Source organism: Ailuropoda melanoleuca, chromosome 15 (assembly GCF_002007445.2).
Source record: "Ailuropoda melanoleuca isolate Jingjing chromosome 15, ASM200744v2, whole genome shotgun sequence".
NCBI classification, from domain to species: domain Eukaryota; kingdom Metazoa; phylum Chordata; class Mammalia; order Carnivora; family Ursidae; genus Ailuropoda; species Ailuropoda melanoleuca.
Window position 1 is genome coordinate 44,548,724 of NC_048232.1, and position 27,594 is coordinate 44,576,317.

At 42.4% G+C, this 27,594-nt stretch overlaps 1 protein-coding gene across 1 annotated transcript in view; it reads right to left on the reverse strand.

Moving 5' to 3' along the window:
- Positions 1-1,205: 1,205 nt before the first annotated feature.
- Positions 1,206-27,594, reverse strand: part of BEST3 (bestrophin 3) — a 32,715-nt gene continuing 6,326 nt past the window's right edge. The window contains exons 4-9 of the mRNA XM_002922186.1: positions 20,408-20,562; positions 19,182-19,259; positions 18,941-19,093; positions 15,502-15,582; positions 13,624-13,775; positions 1,206-2,145 (exon numbers count right to left, since the gene is read on the reverse strand). Coding sequence (XP_002922232.1) covers positions 1,206-2,145; positions 13,624-13,775; positions 15,502-15,582; positions 18,941-19,093; positions 19,182-19,259; positions 20,408-20,562 — 1,559 coding nt within the window. The remainder of the gene's footprint in view (positions 2,146-13,623; positions 13,776-15,501; positions 15,583-18,940; positions 19,094-19,181; positions 19,260-20,407; positions 20,563-27,594) is intronic.

The following is a 27,594-nucleotide window of genomic DNA, read 5'->3' on the forward strand; positions in this document are numbered from 1 at the left end:
ACTCAATCAATGGTAGCAGTCAGGGTTACTTTATTTCTTAAGTCATATGTAGTCAAGCTTCATCATACGACAGAGATAGTGAGAGCAGCACTCCTAAGACATGGCCTTCTCCACACAAAGTCTGAGGCCCCAACCAACTGCCACCCCCAACAACTCCTTGGAGGGAGTTGGTCAACGTCCTGTCCCCATCGTGCCATCCTGGACCCCCTTAACCTCCCAGCTCCAATATCCTACCTCATGCCAAACAACCTGGCAGACACAGTAACTGGTCCCATGTTGTGACATGATTGGGATTTTTGCTTAAGAGCTTGAGTTAAACACACTCAAGCCTTGTTATTCTTTGGTTCCATAAGCATTTGGTTATGCAGGTTCCTTGTCCTCTTGGCTTCCAATTTCTCCAGTGTTCAAGACCAGGGGGTGGATACAGAAAGAATGGCAATGGCTGGCATCAGCCCTCACGCCCCTTCCACCGGGAGGCCCAAGTGTGTCAGGTTGGACTTGGCTGACATCTTCAATTGCCCTGTGGGAGGTGCTGCTAACGCCTCATAGTTTGGAAACCGTGGCGAAAAGTAAGCAGCAGGGTAGGCAAGAGAAAACAGTACAACCTGAAAGGTGGGACAGAGTAGAAGGGAAAGACAAAAGGATGGAGAATGAAAAGAAAACAAAGAAAAAGAAGTTGAAGGGAGATGGTGGTTGTGATGTTGGTGAAGCTTAAGAATCAAGAAGTGATAATAGTTCTAGAAAGTGGGAGTGAGACAGTTAGGAACCTTGAAGAGTCAGTATTAGGAAGGAGCTTTTGCGGCACTGTGCGACCCCTCTCCCTTCTCTTTATGATTGAGGAGCCAAAGAAAAGAGAAAAAGTGGGGAGGAGAGCGTCCTTTGTCTCCTGTAGGCGAAACGGGGGGACTATCGTCTACAAAGCCCTTTCCAAATCTAACATAATCTCTGAATTATAAGTCACATATATACTATTAAGATTCCTTGTTTGGTTAAGATAGGTCGCTGTGGTCTGTGTGACTTCCATGAAAGTCACCTTGTAATGGATGATGTGAATGTATTGATTTTCTCAGTTCTCAGAAACTCAGGATCATAATGCCCTTCAGTTTTAAGTAGCTTATACAGTATGGTGGCTTTTTAAAAAGTTGACCAGTCCCTAGGTATGTTCTGGAACTAATGCTGAACTTTTGGGAAAGTAAGAGCCTCAGCTAGAACCAGGTCGTTGACCTTTCTGGTCTTCCTTTGGCTGATTCCTCAGCTTGCTCATTGTTAAAATCTATGATATCTGTTTCCTTGGTGTCCAGGTTTTCCATTAAATACAGCATATCAGGAGAGGCTCGAGAGCCAGCCACAATGTTGATTCCACTGGTCTCTGAGGATGTTTCTGTGTCAAGTAAAAGAACAGGCTCAGGGCTCATGGGATGTGGACTCAGGCCTGCCGGGGAGGGGTGGTTGGACTCCAGGAACCCCGGGAGGCTCCACCTTTTCAGCAACTTGTCATCATTAGGGTCTTCCCCAGAGGCAAATGGGAGGATGTTTCTTTCATCTTTGGCCGAACTAGTCTGGGGACTGGGGTCCCTAGGAGGTGTCCCTTTCTCTGAGGGGAATGGAGTCAATCCCACGGGGACCTCTTGCTGTCCAGTCCTGCTTGGCTCTACCCCAGTAAACTCTGTGCTCTGGATGGAGGCACTGGAGCCATCTGACACGGGCACTGGTGCCTCGGCCGCTGTGATCAGTACCTCGGGGACCTGCGGCAATTTGGTGGGGGAGACCCTCACACTGGACTGTGGACTCAGGCTCTGCAAAGTGCTCGTCCGGCTGGTCTCCCTGATGGTGGACAGCTCTCCCAGGCTGGAGTACAGCTTACTGCTCCCCTCTGGGGAGCAGGGTTGCTTCTGGGTGGCTGAGGCACGGTGGGGGCTTCTCGAGGGCACATCCAGCAGATCCCTGGCTGGGCTGACATCACCGCTTGGGGGAAGGAACATGGAGCTGTCGCTGGCCTGCCTGCCGTAGCTTCTCCTCCGGGGGCTGGAGGGGTGCTCGTGGGCACTCAGGAACCTCTTGACTCTCCTAATCACGGAACGGCGGTGGCCATGCTTCTCATAACCCCACAGCCACTCCTCACCAGGGAAGTCGGACCCGGACAATCTGAAACACATAATGACACAATGCAGGCAGCGCAGCTTCGAGGCCCCGACTGTCTGGGTAGCATTTCAGAGTTAAGGACAGAGTTTGGTATTTTCACATTCCAGATTTTGAAATGGAGGGGATTTTAACTTGAGATAGTCTAGCAGAGGTTCTTGGAACTTTCGGTCACAGAACCTTTTTAAACTCTTAAAAATTACTGAATACCCTGAAGATATTTGTTTATGTGGATTATAGCTATTGCTATTTACTGTATTAGAAATAACCGAGGAATATAAAAAAAGAAAACCCACACATACAAGAATGTGCAAGCACACATTCCATTAAATGTTAAGTGATGACATCATCACAGAGCATGGAGCCTCTGGAAAATTCCACTGTACACTCAGGAAAGAATGAGACTGAAAAAGATAAATAACATTTTAGTGTTGTTACAAAAATAGTTTTGACCTTAAGGACTTGGGTCTTGGTGTCTTGGTTTTTGGGGATTCCCAGCGGTTCCCAAACCACACTTTGAAAATCACTAATCTAGAGATTTGGACGTTAAAAAAAAAAAAGATACAATGTGTGTTCCTTCCCCCTTATTACAGGTGGACTAAGGCCATGAACTAAGGATCCATAAAACGCCCCAAAACATGGAGCACAGATAAATTCAAGACCATGCAAAACACAATTGACATTCACATTTAAGAACCTCCCATGCATTAATTCACTTAATTATCACATTCATTGTGTGAACTGGTACTGTTATGATTCTCACTTTACAGATGAAGAAACTGAGGCCCAGAGAGATTCCTGAAGGCTGTGTAGCCAGTGGGGTTAGAACTCAGAAATCTGAGTCCAAAGCCTTTGTTCTTAATTTCTTTTGTATAAAGTCTGCTACATGGGTGTCAGGTGATAAAGCAGAGCTGGGGGTGGGAGGAGGTGCAGATTAATGAGTAAGACAGTCCTTGCCCACAGGTAATTTATTACCATCCCTGGTCTGCTCACCTAGGGTTAAGGAAGGAGAAATATGAACTCTGTGGAAAGAGCACATCCATCAAGGAGGGGTGGCTTGTGGCCTCGAAATGTGGCTGGGCTCCTCAGTGCTGAAGCTTGACTGATTTGATAATGTTGAATTTTCAACATTTGAGACATAAAATAAATAACCCTACCCTTTTGAATCATCTCCTTCAAGGCGGAAATAAAGTGGGTAATTGGGATGACAGTGAGGTCTCTGGGGTAGTAAGGCCTAGTCTGGCCTCAGAGTACATGGTGCGTGTATGGTCTTACTGAGGTTCGAAGAAGAGCTACTTAAACCTCACCCTTAAACTGCAAATGCTCACACGGGCTCTGGGAGCCACCATGCCCAGTCCGCCCAGGTCCAGGATTCGTGTGGACATCCGTGGGACAAGATGCCTACACAGTGCCAGGTGCACTTTCTGTGACCCAAAGAGGAAAGCTGGAACAGCACGATATTGATGTAAACTGAAAGGGCAAAGTGAGCAGCAAAAATGTCGTTCCTCCGTGTTTATGAATAAAAGATGGCTGATCGAGATGATTAACTGGGTAAATGTCCCTGGATGGTGTCCGATTACAACCTCGTGCTGTTATTCTAAAGCTCCAGCAGGGCCCTTGGCTACCAGATAGCCTCTGGCCAGCACCCCTGGCTGTGCATAGTCTGATTCTGTTACGCGGACTTGAGAAACGCAGACTCATGCCTCCGCAGCCTTGGCCGCCCTGCTTGGTGGATTTCATGAGGTCAGATCTGCAGTCACACTTCAGGACTGCACTTGGTTACAGAGGGTGCTGGAGGAGTGACAGTGCGGTCATTCGCTCAGATCGCCATGCTGTGAATCTCAGGTGGAACTGGCGATCCCCCTTTATAGGGTGAGCCTCTGTCCTCCATTTGGGATCTTGACTTTTTATTTGGGATTTGTCTTCCTTGACTACTTCTAAACCACACAACCCTGAAAGCACGATAACATCTTCCAGGAAACATGGTTGTACTATCAGCACTTCAAAACTTTGTAAATCCTAAGGATGCAATTTTCTAACTATGCACTGTTGTGATGGATGTGTATATTCGGCGGGGGCAAGAAGAATAAGCCCTATGTCACAAATTAGAGAAAAACAAACCAGTCGCGAAGAACAAACTTCACAAAGGGCAGTGCTCTTGCTCAATCAATACTGATTCACCAACGGACACCAGGCAGGGCTGCCAACGAGACCCCACTGTACCTTCCTGCCTCAGGAGACTGTGGTGTGGACACATGAGATTTATTCACTTACCCAACTCAATCTATTGAGCACAGGCTATGAATGAATCGGCTGTATAAGTACTGTATCCCATCATTTAAAAGAAGGGAGTAGGTTTGTATATAAATAGCTACATTTGGGGCCAAGTAAGTTTTCGAGCTGACATTTGACATCTAGTAGGAATCGAATGGGCAGAGAAGAGACAGAGTATTCCAAGTGGAAGAAGTGACTTGAGCAAATAACACAGGGGAAGCTCTAGGGTGTTTGTAAGGAATGGGAGATACTTGTGTTGTATCAAGCACAAAAGAGTGTCAGGCATACAGCTGAAAAGACAGCCTTGGATTGTGTTGAGGAGTCTCACATACTAGGTGAAGGGATTTGGACTTTACCGCAGAAGCAGTGGGCAGCTCTGGACTCCGCGAATGGAGAGCATAACTAGATCGTGTGCTGTTTTGTAGTAGTGTGCAAGCTGGAAAAGCTACATGGAAAGCAACATTGATGAATGTTGTCATCTAGAAATGCTTTGGATGAGAAACATACATGGGAACTTTCCATACTGTTAGTTAGAAGGACCCATTAGTGGGTCTTTGGAAGAACACTCAGTGGCCTGTGATTTGGGGGACTGATGTGGTGAAGGAGGCCCTCTGGGTGTTTATGCTATCAAAGAGCAGTAGTGAGACTCCCCTACATGATGAACCTAATGACCTTTCATCCAAATGTTTCCGTGAGCGAACGTTTCACTGCCAGCACGAGGTCCCCATCTCCTTTCTCCCAAAGTCATGGTTCCCAACATGATGGCAGAAATCATGGTCTAAGAACAAAATGGGTTAAAACTTAGAGTACACAGAATAGAAAACATTAAAGGTTTTTCATTTCCCAGTTGGGAGGTTTGGATGTACCTTTTAGGTCCTTTTAGACTTTCTTCTCCTCCTTATTTGGTTTTTAAAGTGTACCTTTAGTGAAGGGTTAGTACAATCCTGAGGCCCAAATATAGCACCACTTAAAATGCCTCAAAACAATGATAGCAGAAACATTATATTGCTTTACATTAGAGAAGGTCAGTTGAAAAAGGTCTTACGTTCTGGAATTCGCTTGGACTTAGATAGGCAGGTAATTAGAGCTAGGAGGACATTCATGGAAAGTGCCATGCAGCCATTAGTGTCCCGAAGATGGAATTTGAGAATTGCCTCTGTGGTGAGGAAAATGATTTATTTTGGGAGCTTGCAAAGCCAGGATTTCTGTTGCCTGGGCTGACTCTAACCAGCTGTGTGGCCTTAGGAGAGCGACTGAACCTTTCTGTGACTCAGTATCATACTCGATATACGAGGACAACAGTACTCTACCTGCCTCACAGGCTGTTTGGGAGTTCAAAAGGAGTAATAGATGTGGAAAAGCTTTGAGGAGTAGATGATATGAAAAGGACTCTGTCAGTGACTGGCAGGCTTTCAGAGGTGACTTCCAAGTCATCGTTGACTTCTCGCACCTGGTTGAAGGGTAGCGTCTGCCCGAAGGTTACTCCCTTTTCTCCCCCAAGAGTATATTTTAAAAGTGTCACTACATCTTGGAGCTGCCAACTGACAATGAACACCTTAGAAGGGAAAACTCTAGCAGTCATTTCATGGACGAGGGCACTGAATGGAGGGAGAGGAAGCATGGGGATGGGAGAAACTGCATTCTTCTGGAGAAGGACGATGGGGCTTATCAGGTGGTTTTCATACCACTTGCAGACATGGCCAAATCCTGTAGTAAACATGGATTGCACAGTGCAAATCATCAGTACAGAAGAATTGAGAATAAGGAAGGTTATGCCAACTGTAGGGCTCTTTTTGAAGGGACAGAGAAGGGGAGGTGGGGCACCAAGAATAGGTTACGTTAAGCCAGTCAGGCTAGTTGGTGCTAGCTGAGCCTAGGCGGGAGAGCATGCATTATTTCTACAGGTCACTGGCACCAGGATTGGATGTGTTCTTATTTCAATCTCAGCTGTTAAAAAAGACCAACAAACCACATTTTCAAAATATCTGTTGCGCACCGACAGCACCATCAGCCCCACAGTCTCCCTTGCCAGTGACACATATCTGAGGGCATGAGCAGCAGTGATTTAATTAAGGGCTCTCAAGAAGCTGCTTGAGCTGGTCAGAGCGCCGAAGAACACTTGTCACCTCCTGTTACCATAATAAGAGGCAGGGGACAGGACTGCTGGAGACGGCGGCGACTTTCAGAATTCTTGGGTTGTGTCTGATATGGCAAGACTGAAACAGTCCTGATGACTTGAGAGATTTAATGCATTTTTTTTTGGAACAAGGTTTTTACAAAGCAACCCCTTTCTCATGTAATGATAGGTAAACATAGAGCTTCAAAAGGCTGAAGGGTAAAAGTGGATGATGCTTGCCTTTTTTTCTCTGCGCCACTTTTTTTTTTTTAATCATCCCTCCAGGTTTATTGATATATAACTGACACAGAACATTCTGAAGTTTAATGTGTACGATGTGATGATTTGATATACATGTGTATCGTGGAATGTTTGCCACAATAAGCTTAGCCAACATTGTCACCTCACATGGTTGCCGTTTTTTTTTTCTTGTTGTGCCACATTTAAAATGGTATTTTGACAACTTAAATTCAATGAATTTAGGTCAATTTAGCAGAATTTTAATGAGGAATTTAGGAAATTGATATTTAATAGGATGAGTTCTACTTCTCACATCAGATTTATTGTTTTCTAATTGCTGGTGTTACTCAAAGTCAGGCAGCTGCCTCTGAGGGAGCTGATAATTTGCCTGAAAATCTATCAGGGCAGCAGGAGCACGTGTGGAGGAGCATTTATTCATGGCAAGGCAAAATGCACTCTTCAAACCCATTGGAGGCGAAGGCTGTTATTTATAACCTTCTGCACTGCAGAATCTTGTCAAAGCAGTAGCCCAGGATTTATGAGATGGGAAAGGTAACCCTCATACTGAGCTGGGAGCTGTGGGGCCAAGCACTGCGAGGAAAACCCGGCCCAAGCACTGCGAGGAAAACCCAGCGGACAGAAAGTTGTATCCACCCAGCGCTCCTCCCAACTCCCTTGCTAGGGGACAGTTTCCAGAAGTGGAGCATCGTAGGTTTGCTTAGCCCAGAGAGGTGCACACAGAGCTGGTGACCCTCCAGCTACCTCTCTCTTGCCTCTCTGCTAGTTTGGACCAAGGACTATGGCACATCTGGTAAAAAACAGGCATAGCTAGCCTCATGCTACCACTCTGGTTATGCTCACTTGGCCTCTGCTGACTGACTCAAAAATAAATTGTGGTCCAAAGTGGGGGTTTACTTACAGCCCCCCACATTTCCACACTGTTGTATTCTATGAGAGTTTTGCTAGAAAAGGAAATTAAGTCATCTATACCTCTTATATCTTTTAGAAGGTGAAAACTGAGTGCCTTGGGTAAACCCATGTCGGCATATGAAAGAATCCCTGAGACAGTTCTAAAATTACAAACTTAATGCCATCTCCTTGGGAGGTTCCATCTCTCCTTCCTTTCTGGTCATTAAGTGAAAATCAATGTTCCAAGAATACATTTTTGTTGAAGTTAGTGATTCAGAAATTGAGATATTTTTGGTAGTTTATAACCAAGCATGCAATAGTATATATCAGACTATTTTTTTTGTAAAGCTAAAATATTTGAATATAGTTAGCTAAGAAAGGATTACTGACTAAAACATCCATCTAGAAGTATATTTAGCCATAATTTAATAAACTATTTGCTCGTTAAATGCATATTTTGGTATATTTCAGCTAGTATCACTAAAAATACTTCTGACTGTACTGTGCAACCCTAACGCTTTGTGCACGTTAAGTATATATGTATAATTGCAAAAAAGGAGTTGTATTATCTCTACATATTCTTAGAACCTTTGGAATAAAGATAGATAAGTAAAAGTCATTCTTTCCGGGTAAGTGGTTACAGTTTAACACTACCAAATAAATCTTAAATAAATCCCTCAGCTCCGAACTAGAAGGAACTCTTACAAACATTTGTATATTTCTCTTCTTTTCTAATGTCCTAAACTGACTTCATAGACCCATTCTCGCTCTAAACGTGAGGAAGTGGTGACATATTTGAATCCTGGCTGAAAGCCCAGTAAAGCAGTGTTCTTTAAATGGCGCTGCAGCCAGAGGTTCAAGGTTCCCAGGCTGAGAGCACCCGTCTACATCAGCAGGACAGTGAGAGCGAGCACAGTCCCACGTGTACACACTTGAGTGACCCATTTTGTAAGCAGCTACAGCCCCTCTTCTCCAGCATTTGGAATCCTTCAGCTGTTATGGATAGATATTTCATCAGGGTTTTTCCAGCGCCTTTAAGGGATTCTTGGTGGTTTTGATTTTCAAGACAGGATTCAAGGGAGTTAGGAGACTTTGGGTCTTTTCATTTCCCTGTGTTCCATTCCTCAGAGACTTATAAATTTGCACTAATGGACAATCCCAGCTATTTAAAAAAGAATAAGGATTTTGGAGAGACTCATGGTGGTATAAGGTGAAAAGCATCCTACCTCTGGCTAGCTGTGGTAGGCTAGGCCTGGATCTTATTTTTTGTCTGTTTTAAAAAGAAGTTTATTTTCAGCAATGCTGGCATGAGTTTAAGCATTCTAGTGGTAAAGCTTGGTTTATTAGACATAAGTGTTTAGTAGTGCTCAAAGAAGAGCCTTTTGCATTTCAGGGCTTGGGCCGTGTTTTCTTTTCGTGTGTCTGATGGACAGCCGTTCATATGGCTGCTTGCGTATGTTCTCTTCGTCTTGGTTAACAGTGTCGCCATAGCAAAGACAATGACAAGATGCTTTAATTAAAACAGCAGATCACTGCCATGTATACTTTAAATATCTTATAATTTTATATGTCAACTATACTTCAATAAAGCTGAAATTAAAAACAAAAAAAACCCATTACTTGAAGTACACTATCATTTCTTGCTGCTTTTGCTTATATTGGCTTGGAGTTTACCCTGTGCTGAATCCCCTCATTCCTATCTGTGCTAGCTCCTAATTTATTCCTAAAGATGCACATTAGACTCCTCATCTTAAGGGGCTTTGTCTGATTCACTGGGCTGGGTGAGCATTCCTCTATTGTTGTGTTTACCACATTGTATTATAAACTGTCTCTTCATTATGTCTGTGAGCTTAAGAGGTATTTATTTTGTTTTGGTTTTGGTTTTTTGCCTCTGCCTAGCATTTGGTATAGAAGCTACCACATACCAGGCCCTGAAAGCATATTTTGCCTGGAATAATTGGATGAGTTCATTGCATATGTGAAGATACAAGGAAAAACATGATATTTTAAATTTGTACTTAAGATAAAAAATGGGGGGAAAACTTACTTTATTTCACTAATGTACATTTGGTAAATGTGTAGAAAATAGGGCAATATTTTGAACATGTTCCTGAATATAGAGAAGAGAGGAATTGTCTCTAAGGAATTTCCGTTTTATGTGGAAATGAGCAGTGTGCCTAGTGTGAATGAAATATGAAACAGAGTAATTTCTCAGGTTGCCCCTGGATAGTACTTTTGCTCAGTTATTGAAGGGCATCGCCTTGATTTTTAGAATTTCTGGGTCATGGGAATTGTGATCATAAGCTTGAAGCATTGATATGAAAAAGATAAGGAAACTGGGAACATGTGTCCTCAATAGAATAAGAAAATAAAAAACGTACTCATCCAGGAAAGGATTTTATATGCACATCAAGCAGCAAACACTTGTCTGAAATGTTTGCATCCATACTATTTTGACACCTGGTCCTTATTCTAATGCAAAGGGCTCATTAGCTCAGTGGTCATCAATAAAATCATCTGTGCTACAATAATCCTTACTTTTACCTTCCCTTTTCCCTAAGCCTCAGTCAGATGGCTCTATTGATACTGACCTTGTATTTGGTGAGTGAACAATACAATGCTTAGGGAATTATCTTTTGTGATTTCAGAGGACACCTATTGCTTTTGTCAGCCTAGCAAACAATTCACCCTTTCCTGGTAATACCACCCTAATTTTCTTAAGACGTTAGGTGGTCCGTATGGTTGGTTGGGGCTGACCACACCCCTTGGTCGAAAGATGGGCACATGAACAAGCCTTGGCTCATTAAAACATCATGTCTTCTTGTTGATAGTAATTGGTTCCAGAATGGGCATGTTAGCCAAGCCCAGCCAATTAATTTGGTACTTTAGTTGTAAGAGTTGGAGAAGAGAGATACTCCTTCCGTAGGATTTGCTCAGAAGATAGGTCATAGGCCTAAAGCTTCTGGCTGCCATCTTGCCATTTTGCCGTCAGGAGGGGAGAGCCTGCCTGAAACCTGAGCCAGTGGAGAGAAAAGTGGGAACAGAAAGACAGGGCAGTAGTGAGTCCTGGTGACATTCTTTGAGCCTCTGGAGCCAGCTACACTCAAAGTGAGGCTAGTCTCTAGATGTGACCCAAGAAACACCTTTTTGCTTATGTTAGCTGGAGTTGGTTTTCCATCACAGGCAACCAGAAACAACTTGTCTTAATACAGTCCTGGAAGGAATCAGCAGTGATGGATCAAAAGGGCAGTTCTTCGAATTCTCCAAAAGCCTGCATTCTTGTAGCAACTTTTCCTGGTTGTGAGGCTCCCCTTGAATGGTCCTCATTCATACAGAAAATTAAGATCAAGTGAGCTTTTGCCTAATTTTTCTTTGATCAATTGGTTCTAGAGGAGTCCAGTTAAATGCCTCCCCTGACAGACTCTGGCCTTTGCTTGTGCCTGTTCCCATCATGCTAGCGAACAGCCCATCTTAATTACAGGAATTCTCTTTGACAGCTAAAAACCTTGCTGCATACTTAAACATCATATCTCCTAGTTTTCTCTGAAGCATTTTATTTTCTGTCCTTAATTTCCCAGAACTAGCTTAATACATATAATAGCTTAGACTTGTTTAATCTTTCTATACCTCACTTTGACATCCACAAGTGAGAGATTTACACAAGTCGATACTGTCAATGCTCTATGATTATATCTAGACTGTTTTTATGTTTACAATCTCATTTGATCTTCTCAATAATTGTTTGGGGTACATATTTTCTTTGAGGTCTTGTAAATCCCTAATTCTGAGTTTCTATATTTAGAAATAGGAGAAATACTTTTTTTTTCCTTAATACTTTCGAAAGAACATGGACACTTCCATGAGAATGTAAAATTGTGATGATTAGGATGAATATGCAGATCAAGATAAAAATCTTAAGACCAAAAAAATATTATTTTAACCATCCTGCAAAAATAACTAAAGGAACAACAGCACGGGGTATTTGCCTGAGATAAAATATCGAGTTAGTTATAATCAGTTTTACCTGTCTATTTTGACATTTTTTATCTAGCTACCAAAACACTTAGGATTACATATGTGGCTTGCATCATGTTTCTATTGGGCAGTGTTACTCTAGGCACGAGAGGGTTGGCGAATGGAGCCCAACGATGCTAACAGTTTAAATAGCATCACCACAATGATTCCCTGGCCCTATCAAATGTGCTGGTTTCTCTTCTCTACAAATTTGATCTTCAGACACTTTGTATTAATCAGTGATGGGAATGAAGGGAAAGGTTAAAGCCTACTGAGTTTTCCAAAAACAAACTCACAGAAAAACATGTTACTTTTCAAAATTGAGAAGGTTTTCAAAAGCCATGAAATTGCCCCTGCAGAATGAATGACAAAATGCTGAGAAGCGTGAACAACAGTGAATGACTATTCGTGGATCCCGAGCAACCAGCTGGGAAGGGATGAGCGCCCCAGGCTGGAGGAAGCCCTGGCCAGGAGAGTCGGGGCTCAGCAGGCCTTCTAGAAGCAGAGGCAAGCCTACCCTGGAACATGCAACCTTCTCTAATGTGTGCTTTGAGGACAACAAGGCAAATCTCCCAGCTTGTAAATCATCTCCTTATTTGCCACAACTCCTGAAATTCGACTTTGTCATCTTTTCCTTTGGATCTTGAAAGGCTTTCAGCCTCAGAGGCTCCTTTGGAGGAGGAATGCCACCAACCATTATTTGTCAGGATGAAGAGACGTTTGGCCAAGGGTAAAGCCTTGTGGGAATAGGGTTGAAGCTAGATAGCCTGATGGTAGGGAAAGAGGGATGCTGAACACTGTGGGGGAGAGGAAAGAAGGGCCCAGGTGGCTACAACAGGACATGAACTCGCCTCACAAATCTGCTGAGAGCTGAGAGCCTCAAAGAATAGCAAACACAGTTTTGCCAAAGGTTATAAGAAAAATCCTGCAGAAGTTTTTGCCTTTTCTACAATTTTTTAGAGGGGTTCTTCTTATTTTTCTAAATTTGCCCACAGACTTCTCTTTAAGTTACTTGGAAACTGTGGCATCTGCTTTCAGCAAGTATACTTAAACTTCCCCCACATTCACACATTTCTCCAAAATCAAATACATTATCAGATTTAATAAAATTATTCAAAAGCTGTGCATGATTTACTTCAGGTCTCAGTCCATTTATTTAAAGCTAAGTACACAGGGACAGATTGTTATGTTAAAACCGCAGAACAGAGACTGACTTGTCTACTAAACATAGTTGAATCAAAATCATAGAGAAAACTTTTGATAAAACTTATCTCATTCTCTTAAGATTTGGTTGTCTCCACGTAGTCTAACACAGTGCCTGCGCATGTATATGCTTAATTAGTACTTGTTACAAATCCATTTAATTATGACAGTCAATTAAATGACTGTATAATTGAATAATTAAACTACTTTTCAAATTGGAAGGGAAAAAAGAGGATAGTTTCATAACAATTGGAAAAGTTTTCTGGGGTATAAAAACAAGGTAAAGTGCAAATTACTCCCAAATACACGCTCAGGTGTGTACACACGCACCACATTTAAACCAGAAACTAAAGTCTCTTTACTCTTGGGGCGCCTGGGTGGCACAGCGGTTAAGCGTCTGCCTTCAGCTCAGGGCGTGATCCCGGCGTTACGGGATCGAGCCACATCAGGCTCTTGCGCTATGAGCCCTGCTTCTTCCTCTCCCACTCTCCCTGCTTGTGTTCTCTCTCTCCCTGGCTGTCTCTATCTCTGTCGAATAAATAAATTCCCTTTACTCTAAAATTTTCTTGGGCATATTAATTATATCTGATAATTTGAACAGGCTACCCTCCTAAGATATTAATAATTGAGAGTTGTCATGAAAGTAAATTCAAGATCAGGGCATAAAAATATCAGAACAGTGCCCTAGTTATTTTCCAAATATTGATGATTTTAAAAAATGAACTTACCCCATTTCGACTGTTGACCCCAGAAATGAGGGTATGCAGTAGTCAGCAGCTGCCAGTGTATAAGGTGGTCGAGCAGCAGAATCATCCCAGTAAATGTCCTTCTTCATCTTAGGTAAGCTCATGTGCATTTCATCCACGGCTAAAAGAGAGACCTAAAATCATTGTTTTATTGTTAGAGTAATTTGGATGGGAGTTGTATAAAGAAAGAGAGTAAGTTCCAGTTGGTGGATGGGATTTTCAGGAGGATAGAACAGTCTGAAAGAGTAAATAGACAAATGTCTATTGCTCGTATTTGTTGTAACCAGGGCTGCCACACAGTTGTACATGTTGTTTACTGCACAAGAGCCCTTGGCAATGGGGGTTAAGTAGGGCTATAAAACTGCCCAGACTTGGTTTATCAAGCCACATGCCCAGAATGGAGCTAGCTACATTTTACCTGGAGGCAGGAGAGACACCTTTTTCTTCTTTGTTCAAAGTTACCATGTTGTCTAATGGCTATCCTGAGAGCAAACTCATAGTTCCAGATGTTACAGGAAGTTGAAGATTCTCAATATCCCATTCAGTGGATGCCATAAACATACTTGATGTCATTTCTTATGGACCCTATTTTTTTGTTTGTTTGTTTGGAAAAGTATATCAGCAAGTTTATACCACTTGGGGCTATGGTCTCTCTTCTTGACTTTGACACACTGATGCATGAATAAATTATTAATCTTCTGCAAATCCAATTTTTACAAAGAGTGAGTGGCCTAACCATTATGCTTCCTCTCTGATAGACTGACAGCGTGATTGCTGGAGGTGGTCACGGAGAGGATGTAACCTCTGTTGACCTGAGAGCTGAACCCAGACAATAAGAGGCCCCTCACCCCCACCCCTCCCCTGTCACTGGAATGTGCACTGTGCTTACTGTTCCCACAGTGGAGCCATTTCAAGGACACAGCCTTGACAGGAAAGTGTGGTTGAGACCATCTGGACTGAAAGCGTGGCTGAACCCAGTTAAGGCCTCTATATAAACTTTGAAGATTCTGGCAGGCGGGCATGGGGATTTACTTGCCTTGTGGCCACCCAAGCCAAGCCTGGTCTGTCAGTCCCCTTGCTTAGTCAACCTGCCACCTACCAATCTGGAGTGGCCTTTCTTCTCTCTCTGTTGGCCCTTCATGTTCAGGCCAGTTTGTGAACCAACAGTGATCTCTGGTGAAACATTTGAGCGTATTTAGGAGCTGAGTAAGAGCCTGAAGCAAGTAGACAAGTTGAAATTCTTTTCTCAGCCTGTGAGGAAGAGAATGGTCTGAGGAGAGTCCTGCCAGAGAGGAAAATTCTGTCATGCTGGTTCTTCATGAAAAACCTCTCTGGCATAATGCTTTGGGGTCAGGGTCCTGGGGTCCATTTGGTTTAGTTCAGGCAGATTTGAGACACAGGTCAGTGTGGCCCATGTGCCCAGTATCCAGCTGTGTGGAAATCTGACGGCAGGCTCCTACATCACAGGAATTTGGGAACTCACCTCACACCAGATCATGTCTGGTTGCCATTTTATCTCCTTGCTAACCTCACGTGGGTGGCAACAGAAAACAGATGAAAGAATGGATGAAAATATTACTCTGCAGTAAGATGGAAGAGGCTGTGGGAAGCTAATAAAGAAACTTACAAAGAAAATTGGCTTGAAATTCTACTTAAAAGGGACTAAACTTCCCAGCAATGGAGACCCAGGACCTGTGAGGTTCTGGAAGGACGTGAGACAACATACTGAAAAGCCAAACCTCTTTCGTCTGTGGCTAAAGTTCTGAAGTTCAGGGGCCTGCATTCAGAGTCTGTTCGGATTTGAAACATCACAAGTGATAAATTACTAATATTTGTACAGGAAAGAGAAGCTCCTCTAACCTGCAGATTTCTGTCAATGCACCAGTTGGTTTCAAAATCATCATCATCTTCTCCAAATGGGTTGATAAGCTGCTCAGCTACCTGCAGTTGAGAACGTAAGAGTAAGTCCATTATGATGTTTGTGAAGATTAAGAACTAAGACGGCTGACAGTGATGAAGCTGATGCCCTTTGCCACCTTCATAATATGAAGCCCAGAGGGGAGTGGGTCGTTCCACAGACACCAGTATTTATCCACAAGTGACACTCCACTCTCAGACCACGAATGAGGCACCTGCATGGGTTTGCTCTCCAGTGGATCTGCCTGTTCAGCTGGGGAAGGTGCAGGCCCTCCCCAGGAGAAGCTGTGTACAATTTAGAAGCCAAATAATTGATGTTCAGGTACAAATCAAGCCAGGAAGGAGCACTGACAAGACTCCAGGCACTGTGCTGGGCACCTGCAGGGCTACGTAGCCTGTGATCTTAAGGAATTTACGTAGCCCAGGTGATAAGACAAAATGTAAGCATGGGAAGAAAACAGCCAAGAAAGACTTAAAGCACAATTAAAATAACAAGGAGTTTTCACAATTATTGGACATAACAGCTAAATGAATGAGTCAGAGAGCTAGTGAGCCATAAAGCTGAAATTTGTCTCATTTTGTTTTACTCTAAAGGATTGGCTGTTACCTGGTATGTCAGCTTTCCCCCTGGGAAAAGTTTAGGTAGCTCCTTATCGCATTTTTTTCACATATTTTCTAATAGTTGATCAATATGAAATGATCTTATGTTTCAGAATTGAAGAGCCTTGATGAGAGATTTATATGACAAATATGACTCACCTATTTATTCTCCTTTTTAAATAATCCCTTTGAGGGGCGCCTGGGCAGCTCAGTTGGTTAAGCATCGACTCTTGGTTCCATCTCAGGTCATGATCTTGGGGTTGTGAGATAGAGCCCCACATGCGGCTCTGTGCTCAGTGTGAAGTCTGCTTGGGATTCTCTTTCCCTTTCCTTCTGCTCCTCCCCCCGCTCGAACTCTCTCTCTCTCCCTCAAATAAATAAATAAATCTTAAAAAAAAATCCCTTTGATTTTTATTATCTAGATGTGTGTGTGAGAGAGAGAGAAAGAGAGAGAAAGATTTTACATTGGGCGTAAATGAGAAAAACAAGTATATAAAATAAAGGCACCATTGATTAGCTGAGTTTCTATGTTCTCAGACTATTTGGTAGAAAATCTACCTACTTAATTTTTAGGATTTAAGTCTAACCACTAACCACTTAGAGCACCTCTTCTCAACCTTGGATGGAGCTCCTGGGGAGCTTTAAAGTAACTTGATGCCTGGGTCCCCCCTTCAGAGATTCTGATTTAAGGGGTGTGAGGTTGAGCTGAGCTATCAGTACTGAGTGAAGCTCCAGGAGATTTTAGTGCCTGGCTGGAGCTGAGAACCATCGGCTTGGAGAGGCACAACTCTTATCCTAAGGGACAAAACTGGGTAGGGCCTGTGCCCAGAATCAGCCAGCCTCACAGCAATATCCATGTCAGAGTCCTTTACTGCAACTTCCGGGGGGCTATCCACCTTTTCTTGCCCAGGGTTTTCCTTAAATGGGCCACTGGATAGGCCCTAAAAATATTTTTGTTACATTCAGAATTTCACTTTTAAGGACTCAATCCCTTATATAGTAATAGAGTCTACGTTTACCTACCCAAATGATACTTAAGTGTCTGAATTGATTATCTTACTTTCTTAGAAGCTCCATTTCCAGCAAATAACTGAGTAATATACTGTTTATAAGGTTAAGATAGGTTCTTTTAAACTTTGAAAAGATTTATAAATGTTAGGATGGGCAAGATAAAACAGCTGCTTAGAAATTGAGATATAATCCATTGGGTGGGAAAACACTTCTTTTAGGGTTGTCTATCTCTTAAAGGAGCTAAGATTGTGTTTTCAAGGGTGCCTGGGTGGCGCAGTCGTTAAGCGTCTGCCTTCGGCTCAGGGCGTGATCCCGGCGCTATGGGATCGAGCCCCACATTAGGCTCCTCCGCTATGAGCCTGCTTCTTCCTCTCCCACTCCCCCTACTTGTGTTCCCTCTCTCACTGGCTGTCTCTATCTCTGTCAAATAAATAAATAAAATCTTAAAAAAAAAAAGATTGTGTTTTCATATTTTGCCTTTAAAAGTATTTTATAAAGTAACAGAATGGTAATGTTTTAGAGAGCATTTCGGAAGGTAGGAACTGCTCATGGTTCCATACAGGCTGGGCAAACACCTCACATGAACATCAAGCGAAGAATGAAAAGCTCAGCACAACTCAGGGGACAGAACAATAAAAGACTAGAATGATCGAGCATTTGGGCCAGCCTGGTGATTTTCTGTTTATAAGACTAGAGTCTGCTTTTTTCTCTAATGGGAGACGAGAGCAATTCATTCGTTTCTCTTGCTCTTTCTCTCTCTTAAATGGGTAAAAATAATGAAGAATCACTGTCACCCGGCTGAAAATATTTTTGCCATTTATAAAGGACACACCTTTACTTCTTGAAATGCCAACATATTTATTTTTCCTGGTTGAGATTCAAACCAATGAAAATAAAGGCACTGGTGGGGAAACTTTTGCCACAGCCGGGAAGGCTGCCTCACTGCACGCAGCGTGTGGCTGGCTGGAAGGCCAAACATTGGACAATTCGATTTTATTCAAGTCATCTTCAAACTGTCATTAGATTTCAATTAACTTAATGGAGCCATTGCCTTTGTGTGTGTGCACTTCTCTTTTGGAAGTGCACAGAAGAGCTGGAAGACTCAGGCTATGGTGTTAATGCATGCGTCCATGGTGGGGGGTGGGGGTCAATTCTGCACTAATGGTGGGACAAGTCCTTCTCACAGCTCTGACCTGTTTTTAATTTCCTGGCAAAATGAATGTCGTCATAAATCCTGATATTTCTGGTTTTGATTCTGATGAATCATTTTCTGAGGCTCAGTTCTGGTTTTGAAAATGGGATGCAGTTAATGTGGGACAGCTAGTGGGATTTCAGAGAGTGACAGTTAACTACGGAGTCTAGCTGAACCAAGATAATAATACAATAGTAATGCTTAAGTCTGATACACAAGGCTTCTTATCTACTCCCTTTTACTCTGCCTAGTTGCCTATTGTGGCATAAAATTTCAAGGCAGTTACAGTTATTTCTTTAATTACATTACTATAATCCTGATGGGAGCACACAGAGACTTAAAAAATCAGTAGCCATAAAAGAGTATTCTTGTCATCTCTTCGCTTCAGATTGCTGTAATACGGTACTCACCACATCTCTTGAATCCCTGCTTTAAAAGTAATAACACCTCTGGGTAATTAAATATTAAATCTCCCTCTGAAGGGCTCATGAACGAGCAACTCATAAAGGACCGGTGTGCAGAGTGTAGAACATGACAGGGATTACAGAGCGGGTCTCAAGCACGGAGACTGTGGGCTACCTTGAGCCATCCTGCATAGAAGAAGAACTGGAGGAGAGTGAAGATTGGAATGTAAAGGTCTAAGTCATGCCCCGCGTAGCCTTTGGTGGGATCCAAAAACTGGCGTCCAATCAGGCAGGCAAAGAAGAAGGTGTAGACAGCCAGCGTGACAACCTGCAGTGGAGAGAAGCCTGAGTGAGAGCCCTGCGCCAGGCACCCGCGGCAAGGAGCAAGGAAAAACCACGTGCCAAATGTTTGATACCTGGGTGTAGACGAGCGGAATCCCAACCCAGTCATAGCCAAATAAGAGGCTGCACCAAGAGCGATATCTGTTCATTTCCTAAGCCAGAAACAGATAAAACACAGTTCACTAAAATGATGGGTGTGGTAATAAATATTTCCTGAGATTCATAATGTGGCCATGGCTTTTATGAATATGTTTGTAAAAGGATGAGGCTGACTTTGTAAGGCTGGTAATTGGTTCTGAAGGCGACTCCAAAACGAAAATTCTGAAAATGACAATCAGCATCATTCCACGATGCAAAAAGGATGACTACAGTTGGACATTTTAAAAAATATTAAATCAGGACTTTATAGAACCATCCCCTACTCTGTTGAATCCATAATTTCCAACATGTTTATTGGCCCAAAGTGGTTGTGGAAAGGTGGGGGTTAATATTTAAATAAGTCATTTCTATCCATTTGGTTAATTTCTGTGGAGGGCAGAATTTTTTTGTTGGTTTCCCTCTTTGAAAACATGCTTACTATAGATTTTAGAAAAAAAGAGGTACATCCTGCACCCCCTCCCCCAAATGAGGACTTTACAACACTTATATTGATAGAAAATATCTCTGTTTGGAGCAGGAAGGACTCGAATCCATTGAATGTTCCTTTATCATGCATAAGTTATTATATAAGGCTGGGAAGAAGAGTTTGTGTTAATTTGGGAGTTATTTTTATATCATTCATTCCTTTTGGCCTAATTCAGGCAGGAGATTTTCATGATAGATGTCTATCTAGCCCTTCCATTAATTTGTTTTTCAGATGAACTTGGGGTTATTTCATTTAATGAAAACATCATTTTGTTTCCTGGCATATCTGAAAAGTTGGCTTAACCTCAGGAAATTCCAGTTTGGGGGAACCGACTGGGCAGGTTTATTTTTACTCCAAATTTTATTCTAATATCCTGGAGCCAGGGATGGTAAATATGCCACGTGGGCACCAGGTCATTCAGAACTCATGGCAGCACAGAGCCTATTACAAAGCCTAATTCTGTTTATACAGTTTCTAAGCTACCACCACCAATCAATGTGACTTAAAACCTGTGTATATTCCTGTCCTGCATGTTGAGGGTTCTGAAACTAGCCCAGTCTTTCTGGTTCCTTTGGAACCAGAACAAAGCAGACTCGTCCTGGTCTGACCTGTTATATCCAAATCCCTGTTGGTCTCTGATTCGCATCTTATACTGATGGTTTGTGATGTACTTACAGTCATCAATGATTGCAGATCAACACTGTCTCTGATTCTACCTTCCTTTCGGGCTTTAGCTGCAAGATTTCCAAACCAGATGAATGGAACCCAGTATTTCAGATGAGGAGATTTGAGATGGTCAAACAATTTTCTTTCATCTGCTGTCATAAAACCTTTAGCACAAAATAAAAATAGCACAATTATGCAGAATTAGTTTAGCACTAATACATTACCATAAATATTTTCATGGTTACTACGTGAGCATACAATGGGGGGATATTAAAAATGCATAAAATGAAGGTTCTTGCCTCAAGTAGTTTATATTTGTATTAGACATAAGGAATGTGTATGTGTGAGTGCACACACACATGCGTGTCTGCATGCACACGCAAGCTATCTAACAATAATGTATAAGGCGAGGCATGTTGGTAATCCCTCGTAGAGATGGCCAGTAGGAAGTAAGTTGACATTAAATGTGGACTAGAACATCTGGGGAAGGTTTCCTCTTTAGGTTCTGGTTTGTTCATCTAAAATTGGGAGTAAGAATACTTAGAAATGTTAGGATTAAAAGAATAAAAGCCGTTAACATATAAAGCACGCTTTTCGTCCTGACCGCTCACTCCCTTCAGAGTCCTGATCAGCCAGGTCCCCTTCTGTGAAGCCTTCCTTGGTGCCTGTCTTCTCCCTCCCCTGGGATTTCTCCTCTTCGAAGCTCCCTGACAGTGCTCTCTGTTACCTTATATTACAGGAATGTCATACATAAAGATTTCTCCTGCCAAGACCCTTTGGAAGGGCAAAGAGCGTATGATCTTCATAGTGCCCAAAGCATATCTTAAAAGTATAATTTTTTAAATAATTTTTATTTTGTTATATTAGTCACCATACAGTACATCTCCAGTTTTTGATGCAACGTTCCATGATTCATTATTTGCGTATAACACCCCGTGAACCATGCAATATGTGCCCTCCTTAATACCCATCACCGGCCTATCCCAATCCCCCACCCCCTCCCCTCTGAAGCCCTCAGTTTGTTTCCCAGAGTCCACAGTCTCTCATGGTTCATTCCCCCTTCTGTTTACCCCCTTCTTTCTTAAAAGTATAATTTTTACAATCTTTATTTGTGTGTGTGCATGTCTATAAAACACAGTTTGCCTGAGCTTGCAGTGATCTCTCTAGCTTCAGTTTTCCTGGGTGTAAAAGAGAAATGATAATATCTACTTCCCAGGGATGTTGCAGAATTTCCTGAGATGATGAATCCATGTCAAGAGGTTAACATAACACTTAGCACATACTTAGCACTCAGTAAGTGCCGAGGCATAATACATTATGAAATTTTAGCTATCTACCCCACCCCCAACCTGCACACCAAGGAAAGAAGAGATTTGAATAAGAAGAGAGGAGAAACAAGGTAGCAGGTTTATTTAATAAACAAACACTTACTGAATATCTACTATGTATTATGCCGAGGCATAATACATTATGAAATTTTAGCTATCTACCCCACCCCCAACCTGCACACCAAGGAAAGAAGAGATTTGAATAAGAAGAGAGGAGAAACAAGGTAGCAGGTTTATTTAATAAACAAACACTTACTGAATATCTACTATGTATTATGCCGAGGCATAATACATTATGAAATTTTAGCTATCTACCCCACCCCCCAACCTGCACACCAAGGAAAGAAGAGATTTGAATAAGAAGAGAGGAGAAACAAGGTAGCAGGTTTATTTAATAAACAAACACTTACTGAATATCTGACTATGTACCAGGGTTTGTTCATACAAATATGTACTTTATTTTTTATTCATATATCTTTTGGGGGTAGTTAGGGGCAGAGGGAGAGGGAGAGAAAGAATCTCAAGCAGACTTCCCACTAAGCATGGAGCCCAGTGTAGGGCTGGATCCCACGACTGAGCCAACCAGGCGCCCCTAAAGTATGTACTTTAAAAGCTTGCAGTTTACACTTGACTTTTTTTTTTTTTTAATTTGATTGAGTCATTCAAATGGTACAGAATTCCAGAAGGGCCAAAAGAATATTAATAAGAAAAGTCAGTCTCATTTTCCCAGCCACACAGTTTCCATCTCTGAAGGAATCACTATGACCATTTTCTGTGTATCTTTCCAGAGAAATATCATACATGCTTAATTTTTAAGAACACAAATGGCTTTATACTACATACATATCTGTCATTTGTTTCTATTTTTTGGTTATATCTTGGAGATCTTTTTTTGTTAATATATACAGAGCAGCATCATTGTTTTTAATGGCTGCTTTCTAGTTAATCGTATTTACGAATCTGATTATTCCACTGTAAGTAATCCCCCTTCCTTACCATGGAGGCTGAGCTTTATTTCCGAGGTGTCAAAGGAGTCAAAGGAGAAGTGAGACGTGCTCATTTTGAGAGTTACTGATGCATAGAGCCTTGGAGAAACCTAGAGCTCGGTCAGTGTTTTTGAGAATAAGGGCCACCGATCATGGGTACCTGAGTGACTTGTGACATCTGTCACACATGGAGAGAGGGCTAGGCTCCACCCTCACCTACTAAATCAGATTCAAAAGGGCTGGAGTCTCAACCCAGGTCTGCACCTTAGAGTCTCACATGGGTACTTCTAGAAAATACGTTGGCCTTATCCCCAGAGATTCCGATTCATTTGGTCTAGACTGAGTCCGGGTGTCAGCATTCATTGAAATCTTCTCGAGTGATTTACGTGATTGGGTCCAGGCAGTCGCATGTGTACCAAGCTCTGCCGGAAATTCTGACACAAAGCAAGGTTTGAAAATTATTGCCCTGCCGAATGAAGATTCTATTTATTCAGTGTTGGAAGTAAACAGAGTATCAACTACAAGGCCAATATTTACCAACAGGAGACTCCTTTTAGATAATGCTCAGGTTATGTATATTAGCTTAGAAGGGTTCTGCCCGTGCCTGAGGAATCAGACTTTCTCTCGATGTCAGAACAACAAGCCTGATCATTCTCCTCTCGTTTCTCAGGGCATCTCAAAGTTGTCGTCTGATCCAAATACTCTGCTTTTTTTTTTTTTTTTCTTTTTAAAGACTTGCAGAGCATGATTGAACCTTGTTACAACAAGTTAATAAACTTGACCTGTCTTGGCTCTGTACTTAAAGATTTGTGGCAGTGGTTCATCCTTTCCCTGGAAGCCTATTCTCAGACATTTCATATCAATTGGCTAGTAGTTATATTCTTGGGATTTATACCGCAATTTTCAGAAATTACCCCATTTATGTACTGGCTGCAATCTGTGTCATTTGACCAAAGAATAACTTTACCTCTGCTTATTTTTTATTCAGGAGTATGGATCAATTTGTTCCTGCAAGTTCTTTCTTGTCTTCTTAGCAGAGTGAGGGTTTATTCAGTGCAGACACTAAAGCTAGAGTTAGCTTCTCCCCCAGGTAGCACACCCACCAACCGGAAGGGGACGTGCGAGCAAGGAAAGCTGGTGATTTTTAATTTTTCAGCCCTGAGGTACAGAGAGTCCTTTGCTAGGCTCCGTGGAAGATGGATGACAAACAGACAGTGATGCGTCCTCTGAGAGTGCCCAGGCTCGGTGGTATTTGCTGTTCCCCACAGGGTCACACGTCTCATCTAAAGTAACCCCGTCTTTGGAAATCAAGGCATTGGTTGATTACAAGGAAATCTATAAATTATTGATCAAATCAATTGAAAGAACTTTTGTTATGAAATGGAATGCTACCTTTATCAGTACCTCAGGCCACTGTAACCGGAGACCAATGATCTTTTTCAGAATCGGTCATTACCCTCATCTCTAGGACTGTGTGATCTGCAGGCACTGATCTGCCACAGTTTGGTAGCACTGTTGATTGGGCTGGTCCTCACATGACCCTGTGACCTTGACCTGTCAGTCTCCATGCCATGCTCCCTCGGGCCCTATCCACAACCCCGACATTGCTGTTTTATCTTGCTGTTAACATCTGCCCAGAGCTTCACTCCTCTCTCTTCCTTCTGGCTTTCTGGCCAGTTCAGCTCTACTCAGAAATTTTCATACTTATCCCAAGAAACCTTAATATTTCAAATCAGAGTAAAACACACACACACACACACACACACACACACACACTCACGTTTTTACTTGCAGCTTGGATTGTGATTTGATGGAGTAGGACCTCCTACTGTAAGGCAAAATGTTATTGCCCTCAAGCCAAAGGCCTAATTAAGTCCACTGATAAACAATATTGTAGTCTTTAAAGATTCTCATCTGCCGTACAGTTGGTCTATTTAGCCTCAGTTGAAGCTGAGGCAGATGTCTTTTGCTTTTAAAGCAGAGTGTGCAAATGAGACTCTATTAGCAGAGGAACTGAAAGCTTGGCATCTCAAAACTTGAAGGCAGAATGGGTTCATTGCCAGTTCTTTCTGAAAGAGAAAGTTGTACATTCGGCATCTGAGCCGCTCTCAGAGAGATGACTTTTTCAGGAAGATTGCAATGTGCCTGGCTCAATTTCATCTCTCTACTGTACTTTCAAAATGAACGATTCAACTACAGCTCTCATTTAAACTCAGTGGTAGAGGTTTAGAAATCCTGTCAACTAGAAAAATCAAAAGGAGGTAAGGGGGAGAGAGATGGCATCACATTGTGAAAGCTCTGTGCAGGGCAGTATATCAGACTTTTTTTTTTTTTTTTAAACCATGAACCACAGTAAGATGCATGGGGTTCCCAAACAATGATTGGTTCTTCCAGCTGGTGGGCTCTCTGATATTTTCTGATTGGTTCCGTTCTATTCTATTCCATTCCATTCCATTAAAAATGCTGGTTGAAGCCATTAAAATGACTTAAGATCCCAATAATGAGGTACAACCCACAGTTTGAAGAGCTTGAAATAGGATATGGTTGAGTAAAATCAGTTTCTAGGATAGCAATGCTGACAAGAGACAGAGAACCTTCTCTCTTTTCCTGATATGAGTAAAACATCTCTACTCAGCCATATCCCTGTCCTCCGGTAGCTCACTGCCTTCTACACACGACACACAGGAAATAACACCCCCCAAATCAGTGCTCTTAACCCTCACTTGTCCAGGTGGCCCAGAATTTCATTTGCCCTCAATGAATAGACCTGAGGTGATTTGCAGGTGAGGTTGGAAGAGTTAATAGATGTGCTCTATGCTCTGGTACAGTGCTTCCTAAATTCTTCTGCATGTTAGAATGGCCGGGGGGGGGTGCTTTTAAAATCCTGATGCCCAAGGTGTTTGATGTATCAAACACCTATCGAATCCCAATCTCTGGAGGTGGGAGCCAGACATCGGTATTTTTAAAAGATCCTTAGTGATTTCAACTTGCAACAAAATTTAGGAACGTCTACCCTAGTGCACAGAATTGCTATGCCATTTTAGCATCCTCGGCCCAGTTCAAACATCCTTTGTTGCTTCCGGGAGCTCGTCTGAAATGGGGGTTCTTGGGTGCTAAGCCCCAGATATTCTGATTCTGCCAACTGCCCAGGAACGTGCAATTTAAAATACCTGTGATAAATGAATGTAGTCTACGATCATACTTTGAGAAACATTGAGTAGATGCCTTGATTTAACTTTTAGAACTGTGTGGGATCTTCAAACCCTGACCCACTGAGACTACACATCCATGGCATTAATTCAAGGAGGGCTAGTTCCTCCGTGTACTTTCTCTCCTGTGTAGAGCAAGTGTGCACAGGTGAGTCAAGTTTCACTCACGGGATGACATTCGGTCAGTTCTGGGCACATCATGTGAGACTATAGGGGTAACTGACTCAGCCTGTAAAAGTTCAGCCAACAGGAAAAACTGGCACAGCTGTGAATACCACCGTCCCCTTGCGCCTCTCTCTGGAGCGCAGAGTAGCTGGAGATTTTACAAGGACCAAGGAGCCCCAGCACCATGGAATGCATTGGAAAGAACTTGAACAGCAGACCACAGGGCAGAAAGTCAATACTATACAACATCTATTTGATTTTACTTAGTGAGAGAAGATCACAGGTTACATGATCTAAGTATGGGGCTAGCCTTCCAGCCAGTGCATCTAAAGGCAGAACTTGGGTCTCAACAGCCATTTGACAATTGGGAGCTTGCTTAGTTGTGTTAATGTCTGTTAACCATAAGTGCCGCTAAAAATTCTGATGGAGTCTCCTCAGGCTCTCTCATAGGAGAAGCTCAAGGAACTTCATGTTAAGATTCTGGGGCTTTAGGAAAACTGAACAGTGCCCTTTCTTCAAATTTTACTGTTTTCTCTCTTTCTCTCTTTTTTTTTTTTTAAAGTAGGCTCCATGCCTGAGCCCAATGTGGGGCTTGAACTCATGACCCTGAGATTGAGACCTGAGCTGAGATCAAGAATCAGATACTTGGGGCGCCTGGGTGGCACAGCGGTTAAGCGTCTGCCTTCGGCTCAGGGCGTGATCCCGGCGTTACGGGATCGAGCCCCACATCAGGCTCCTCTGCTATGAGCCTGCTTCTTCCTCTCCCACTCCCCCTGCTTGTGTTCCCTCTCTCGCTGGCTATCTCTATCTCTGTTGAATAAATAAATAAAATCTTAAAAAAAAAGAATCAGATACTTTACTGACTGAGCCACTCAGGCATCCCAAATTTTACTGTTTTCTAATCACTCTTATGGGCTACCAAGCACAGAAGGAAATAATTTTGGAAAAATAGAAAAGCGATGTACAGATATAAAGTTCAGCTGTAAATACATTTGTGTTTGTCTCTAAAAATGATTCATGTGAGCAAAGTTTTGTAGCAATTTTTACTGATCCTTGAGGACAGGGACCATATCTATTCTCGCTTATAGCTGTGCTCCCGTGCTCAGCACAGTGCCTGGCATATCATATACACTCAACAGATCTTTGTTAAATAAGCAAATGCATGACAGATTAGCAACAGCTTTAGTGACGTTTCTTTTAGAGGAATGTAGATAATTTCCCATTACTTATTTTTGTGCTTCTGGTGAGTAATTTTGAAGAGAAATATTTTTTTCTTCTGATCACTGTGAAACACCAGATAAAATGTTTTGTTTCAGTCTCATTTCATAATGCAAACACCCAACTAAGGCCATCGCTTGAATCGGCGAAGGTCTGGAATTGTACACCTGATTTGACGGGGTGAGTGACATCTTCCAGGGCTGCTGACTGGAATGACTGGAATTTTCCAGGCCAGGTTTGTTGCCAATAGGCAAAATGATAGAGACACTTCTGTTATAGCTCCTCTGGTA